Raw genomic sequence first — 7,500 nt, forward strand, 5'->3', positions numbered from 1 at the left:
CACCGTCGCTGGAGAGTCTGCAGGAGGAATCAGCGCCTCCATCCTGGTACCAGTCATCAAACATCTGCAACCAGCCAGCATGTGCTCATTATGATCCATCACTGTTTCTGACATGTTCAGGCTCAAATGTGACTCTCATAATGTCTGTAACCGAACGTCTGAGTGTGTCAGTGATCATGTTACATACATGTGTTGTCCTCTGAGCAGACTCTGTCTCCACAAGCCAAAGGACTCTTTCAGAGGGCCATTTTCCAGAGTGGAGTAGCAACACTTGGGACGTACACAACCCGCTATCCTCTGGCTCACGCTCAGGTACGAACACCACCGAACACCCTCAGGTACGAACACCATCAGGTACGAACACCACCGAACACCATCAGGTACGAACACCATCAGGTACGAACACCACCGAACACCCTCAGGTACGAACACCACCGAACACCCTCAGGTACGAACACCACCGAACACCATCAGGTACGAACACCATCAGGTACGAACACCACCGAACACCCTCAGGTACGAACACCACCGAACACCCTCAGGTACGAACACCACCGAACACCCTCAGGTACGAACACCACCGAACACCATCAGGTACGAACACCACCGAACACCATCAGGTACGAACACCACCGAACACCCTCAGGTACGAACACCACCGAACACCCTCAGGTACGAACACCACCGAACACCCTCAGGTACGAACACCACCGAACACCCTCAGGTACGAACACCACCGAACACCCTCAGGTACGAACACCACCGAACACCCTCAGGTACGAACACCACCGAACACCCTCAGGTACGAACACCACCGAACACCCTCAGGTACGAACACCACCGAACACCCTCAGGTACGAACACCACCGAACACCCTCAGGTACGAACACCACCGAACACCATCAGGTACGAACACCACCGAACACCATCAGGTACGAACACCACCGAACACCCTCAGGTACGAACACCACCGAACACCCTCAGGTACGAACACCACCGAACACCCTCAGGTACGAACACCACCGAACACCATCAGGTACGAACACCACCGAACACCCTCAGGTACGAACACCATCAGGTACGAACACCACCGAACACCCTCAGGTACACGCTCAGGTACCCAAACACAGAAACATGAAACTCAGGAGAAGAAACAAACTGTGAACACACACCTGCACGGAAATGAATCTGATGACGCTTCAAACATCAAGCTTCATCTACCGGACTGCAATACAACCGTCATGTGAGCTTCAACCCATGAACACAGCAGAAAGAAAGAGAAGCTTACTGAGGCTAAAGCGCCCCCTGCTGGCCACACAGAGAGCTGCAGGTAAACTGATGCTACTTGAAGCTCCATGACAGGATTTTATTTCCTCTTTGTGGACATTGAATTAATCAATTGAATTAAGATGAAACACATCAATGATGTCGCTGTGATGGAAAACCTGTTAGCGAACATTTCACACATTCAACAGATGCCGAGCAAAAAAAACCAGACTGTCTTTATTAACATATACAGGCCTCAATAAGCAGGTTTAATTGTTAAAGATAATAATAATTTGATTCATTCATTTTTACAGCAGGATGCACATGTTCACCAGAATAAAACCAGTAAACTACAATAAGAGTTTCTAGCTGAGTCGTTCTGAGTTCTCAGAACCGTTTGGTACCAAGAACCTGATCAATTCAATAAACAGTGTTTTAATTTTTGAGGCTATTGAATGAACTGTGACAAAGATTTATACCATCTAATATTTATAATATAAATAAGTTAAAAAAAACTTTATTTTATAACTAATGAAATAAAACATGCTAACGCTCTTTGTTTGGACAATCAAAGTATCGACCAAGGAAATGTGTTCAATTGTACATTTCAATTAATTATCTAGTTTATGTGATTTATTTTTAGTTGAATATGTTTTGATTGTGTGATTTAATATTAGTTTAACCACATAAAACATGTTTATCACCAGAGTCAGAGTGTATAATGTCAGTGTCCTGCGCTAGTTAGCAATTAGCAGGGTTAGCTTATCAGAATTATTAGGCATTAATATTTAGATAATATCTTATTTATGTGGTTTAAAGAGCTCATTTTAAATATTTTGTAGTAGCACAAGTGGTTTTATTAACCAGGAAACACAAAAATGTTGTAAAATTAGCTTTAGCTGCAGGCTACGCTAAGAAACGTTCTTCTTTTTTGGGAAGTTTTCATGCTGTTTTTTCCATTTAATATTAAACAGTTGATGGTATAATAATTTTATGTGGAAAATTGAAGTGTTACAGGCAGGTTTTGGTCTAAACTCGAGCATTTTGGTCTTTTTTTCTCATCCCCAGCTTGTCGCCAACATTTCTGGATGCGACAGCAGCAGCTCAGAAGAATTGGTGGCATGTTTCAGAGGAAGTAAAGACCAGTTAGTGGCTGCAACCAAAAAGGTAGATTAGGATTTTAGCTACGTGTACAGTTTATTTTATGTTTTCAGAAGTGTTTGTGTTCAAATAGAAGAACCTTAGACATAAAATAAAATTTGGATGTTGTAGATTTCTTAGTTATTTAAAGAAACCTCCTATATTTAAAATAAAACCCATTATTTTACAGTGCTGATGATAATTCTTGCATCTGACAGAGCAGCAAAAACTAATATAAACATCCTCCCAAAGGGAAAATAAATGATATCCAGGCTCATTCATCCCAGATCAGAAACCTCATAACGGCCACTAGAGGGCAGCCTGTGAACGTCCACAGGCCTCACGTGGTGTTCACGTTCACTCAGGTGCTCCTGTGTGTGTTTTCCCTGTGTGTGTTTTCCCTGTGTGTGTTTTCCCTGTGTGTGTTTCCAGATGAAGATCTTCCTCGGAGGTGTGGTGGACGGAGAGTTTCTGACCGACACAGCTGAGGCGCTGCTCCAGAGGAAGGAAGTGATGAAGGTCCCGGTGATGTTGGGAATCACCAACCATGAGTTCGGTTGGATCCTGCCTCAGGTCACACTCATTATTCACACATGATTACTGTCAGTGAGCATGTCATGACTCCTTCTGTCAGCAGGTGTCAGTCAACGTTCAGATGCTTCTTTATGTGGTATAATTTTGCATCTTTGTGTCTGGCAGAGCTTCGCTCCGCCCGGCTGGGAGAACGGGATGAACCGGGAGACGGTGCTGGCGGTGGCCAACATGTTCAATCCTACGGGGGTGAGCACCGTGACGGCTTCATGCTTTATTTAATTAATAACTGAAGGATTTTAATTAATTTGGATCTTATCAGACTTACCAGTTTTTGTTTTTATTATTGCCATGTAAACTACAAGGGGACCTCGAATACTTCCTTGAGGAACACCTAAACTGTTTATCAGTAACAGGTTTAGTTTAATGCAGCCTCAAAAGATAATAATCATTTTATTTATTCATTTTTACAGTAGATAGCAGCGAGCAAGCTGATCAGAGAACAGTTTCAATTTGAGATGGTAGCAAAGCTAACATGCTCAGACAGTCGGTCAGGACCTGATGAGAAGCGGATTTGATGTTTCCTCCAGGTGAACTCTGCCAACAGCCTCATCCTGGACGAATACCTGAAAGATGCCAAAACTCCAGAGGCGATCAGAGATGGGTTCACTGAAATCATGGGAGACCTGCTGATGACGCTGCCGGTGGTGAAGGTGGCCGGATACCACTCAGGTCAGAGAGCATCTTCACATCTCGGAGAACAAGCAGAACGAGGACCGATGGATGAAACACATCCTGTCAATGCTGCAGCAGATTATAGATCCTCTAATCTCATTTCAGACCGCTTTCAGGACGGCAGCGCCTTAAAGAGTTGAAGCGTCGGCCTGTAGTGAGCGCTGAGGGAGCTAATTCCTAATGACCTTTGACCTTCATCTCCCGTGTCCTCTCTCTGTGGCGTTTCAGACGTGGGCGTTCCGGTCTACTTGTACAAGTTTGTGTACCGTGCTGAGATCCACAAACACAGCAGACCGAGCTTTGTGAAGGCGGATCACGCAGACGAGGTCGGCTTGATGTTCGGGGGATGTTTCTGGGACGGACCTGTCAGAATCATCGGTGGGTGTATTATTCTTCCTCTGATGTTCACTATATAAAGTTTAGGACCTCTCGTGGCTGATGGAGTCAGTTAAAGTTGCCGTTTAAACTGTCATTGTTTGGGTTTGTGATTAAAGTCGTCCTGTCCCGCCTTCAGGAAACATCACCGAAGAGGATGAGCGACTCTGTCGGACCATGATGACCTACTGGGCTAATTTTGCCCGTAATGGGTGAGAAAGAACTGCAAATAATAAAATCATTAAAGCTGCACCGATATTTACAACATAAAAGCAGACTGAAGGAATATTACAGGGATCACTCACAGAGCTTTTTTAGCATCTTTCAGCGCGTTGTTTTGTTTTCATAGCTTCATCGGTCCTCTCCACGCCCACCAAACACCACGTATCACACAGTTAGCAGCTAGCTGCTGACCACAGTGGAGAATTAAGGACCCAAACGCAAAACAACAGCGGGTTTCATGAGAACTAAAAAGCTTTAATTACCAAAATCAGTCCCATCTACAGAATAAAACATGATACATGTCATCCAAAAAACACCGAGTCTGGAGGGGGGGGGGATCCAAAAGAAAACTACACTGAGACACTGAAGCACAAAGATCCAACAGGAACACAACAGAAAGACTGAACGAGCTGTCCAAGAGGGAAGGAGAGCTCAGAGAATACAGCAGGGAGGGGAGGACAATGAGGGACAGCTGAAACTAATCAGGGCGGAGCCACTGTCAAAACAAAGGACAGGAAGTGAAACAAGACAGACACAAGTGGTGAAGGATTTGAAAAGGAAACAGGACACAGACCTGCTGTCAGTGGCCAGAACAGGAAAAACCAAGCGTACTCATTCCGAAACGCATCATTTTTATTTTTGCTTAAAATGCCGCACTATGGGTTGCGATGGATTTGACCAAGAAGGTCAAAGGTCGAGGTGTATTTTTATGATGAAGTAGTCACAGTTGTATGCACATTTTGTAAGGTAGCTGCAGTACATACTGAAAGTAGAAAGAAAACGTGTGAGATTCAGAACGTGGCTTCAGACCAACTAAAGCTGACAAAGCAAAACAGGAAACCCGAAAGACAACAAAACAGAAAACAAAAGTCCAAACTGACACGTGTAGGAGCTAAAGAGACTAAAACCGAGTCAGAACCAGAACCAGGACTTCAGCTGAACGCTGCTGTTGCGGCATGTCTGCTGGATGTGTCACAGTTTACTTCTCTAAAAATGCAGTTTTAAAATATCTCTTATTAGATGATAAGCAACGACACGATTTGCTTTCTCGTTTATATTTTTACAAGCAGATAAAAGGTCGGCAGAGCAAGATGCAAGAGCGTGGACGAATAAATAGATACAGTACATCTAAAATAGATCGTTGCTGCAGGAAATATTCACAGGAAACAGTCAAATAAAAGACAAACTCAAACAAATTAGGAAAATCTAGAGTGTTCTTTATCATTTCCTTTACAAAGTAGGAAGCTGCATGCACACAGAGACAAAGAAATGTATTAAATCAGTGGAAACACGTCTCCAGCTCTCCGAACAGAACCGGTCTGGTCAGCTGGCCTCAGTACAACCGGCAGAAGCAGCAGTACCTGGAGCTGGACCTGACCCAGACCGTGAAACAGAAGCTGAAGGAGGACCGGGTCCACTTCGCCGCCGTCACGCTGCCTCAGAGGCTGCAGCAGTTGGCAGCAGCAGCTGGAAACTGAAGCCGTCATGTTGGTGTTCGTGTTGGACCCAAGTTTGAGAGTTTTTTTTAGCCTCGTCACTAGAACTAACTCACAGGATTTAAATACTGCCTCCATCCTTTTCTCTGTTTACTGGCTTCTTTTAATTCCATGTATTTTGTAACATATCTGTAATTAAAGGGAATCTCTTCATTTGAAAGAAAACAGACTGTGTCTTGATGACGTCGATTTTAGATTCACTTTAAAAGGATATTAGAGAGCAAATAAAAATCATAGCTGAGAGTGAGAGTTAAAAATAGAAATATAATAAAACATCATCATGTGCCGAGTACGGCAGCAGCTAACTAATATTGTAAATCTTTCGGCTGATTATTCTCTTTATTTGTAGATTAATTGCTATGTCCAAAGATAGCATAATATAACATTTAAAATGTACCTCATCCCACTGTGGCATCTTCAAATGTCCAGTGTCATCTGTCCATCCGTCCAAATCCAAATGACAAGGAAAAGAAAAATATTCACATTTAAGACGCTGGAACCCATAATTTGTTGTCATTTCTGCTCAGAAATGAATAAAAATTTATATTTTGGTATCAAAATAGTTGCTGTTTAATTTTCTGTTATGTGACAGTTGGATTTAGCGACTAATTGTTGCAGCTTTAGAGCTCAGAAATATGTTTATTTGTGTATCTGGACTCGCACTACATTTAGTTATGTTATTGTACATGAGGGAGAGGCACATTTCCGGCCAGAGCAGTTTAACAAAATAAAACATTTATTATGCAGCAGCGCTGATTAATGTACGCTGAGGGGCCAACTGTGCAAAAAGGCACAGTTCAAAATGATTGGTGATATTTATTGATTGGAGGTCAATCAAACAACTTTAACAAGTAAAATAAAACATAAAACAACCCCAAAATGACGCAAAATGACCACGCGGAGACTCAAAATGGCCATTATGAGACATAAAATGACCGCATAGATACACAGAAAATACAAAAAGACTTAAAGTGACTATGAAGAGATGCAAGACAACCACAAAAGATGAAAAACAGCTACCAAGACACTCTAAATGACCACAAAAGATGCAAAAACCACAGTGAAAAGGCTCAAAACGACTCTGAAGAGGCTCAGAATGACTGAACTACGTGTCCTGAAATGGACCTCACAATGGTCTCATGTCTGTGGTTGATAGAGACCATGACATCTGATTATATCTCTTTGATATTTGATGAGAATCCAAATAAGCCAACTCTGATCTCGAAACTTGCTGTTTTGTTTAAGGAATGATAAATTCCAGCCTTCTAAGACAACTTAATTTTATGACAAATATTCACGTTAATTAAATCCTCCTCCAGAACATAATTTTGCTTAAATTGCTTTTACTCGAGGTCTGAGTAAAGTTAATGTAATCATCATGCTTTTATTGTGAAGGTGATATCCGGTCATGTTTGTGCTGACGAGCTGCAACGCTGATTGGCTGCGATGCTCGGTGGCGTCATTGGGTTCCCCGCTCGTCGCGTTCGCCTCTGCTCGCGCGTGCGTACTAGCATGAAGACGGTGCGGAGCAGAAAGCGTCGACGCAGCAGCAGAGCGGAGCCGCGCGTCCTCCGGCCGCCGCGACGTCTCCTGTATGTAAGCTGCTCCTTCAGACACCTCCTCTCACACCCCACATTTATCCCTCTGATGACTTTCACCGCCATGTTTCCATCGGGTTCCCGCCGGCTCGAGCCGCTCCTCTGCGGCTCTTCTGGTTTTTCGCGGCTCGTTTTCT

At 43.4% G+C, this 7,500-nt stretch overlaps 2 protein-coding genes across 6 annotated transcripts in view; both read left to right on the forward strand.

Moving 5' to 3' along the window:
• The window catches only part of ces3 (carboxylesterase 3), an 11,622-nt gene extending 5,692 nt beyond the window's left edge, over window positions 1–5,930 (forward strand). The window contains 9 exon segments of the mRNA XM_069719436.1: window positions 1–46; window positions 208–312; window positions 2,335–2,433; window positions 2,839–2,979; window positions 3,106–3,186; window positions 3,528–3,669; window positions 3,901–4,050; window positions 4,187–4,259; window positions 5,570–5,930. The exon segment at window positions 1–46 is cut by the window's left edge and continues 108 nt beyond it. Of these exon segments, the coding sequence (XP_069575537.1) occupies window positions 1–46; window positions 208–312; window positions 2,335–2,433; window positions 2,839–2,979; window positions 3,106–3,186; window positions 3,528–3,669; window positions 3,901–4,050; window positions 4,187–4,259; window positions 5,570–5,747 (1,015 nt within the window). The 3' untranslated portion in view covers window positions 5,748–5,930.
• A 1,349-nt stretch (window positions 5,931–7,279) lies between these two features.
• Window positions 7,280–7,500, forward strand: part of kiaa0513 (KIAA0513 ortholog) — a 21,391-nt gene continuing 21,170 nt past the window's right edge. For 3 of the 5 annotated variants that reach the window (XM_069719395.1, XM_069719400.1, XM_069719399.1), the window contains exon 1: window positions 7,280–7,357. The gene's annotated coding sequence lies outside the window, so the exon portion shown is untranslated. Of the gene's footprint in view, window positions 7,362–7,500 lie in introns of all 5 variants that reach the window. The other 2 variants (XM_069719397.1, XM_069719396.1) reach the window with 2 other exon arrangements.

Source organism: Brachyistius frenatus, unplaced genomic scaffold (genome assembly GCF_029030835.1).
Source record: "Brachyistius frenatus isolate BFR_SWC_R1_liver_20210118 unplaced genomic scaffold, ASM2903083v1 Contig_214, whole genome shotgun sequence".
Classification (NCBI taxonomy): domain Eukaryota; kingdom Metazoa; phylum Chordata; class Actinopteri; family Embiotocidae; genus Brachyistius; species Brachyistius frenatus.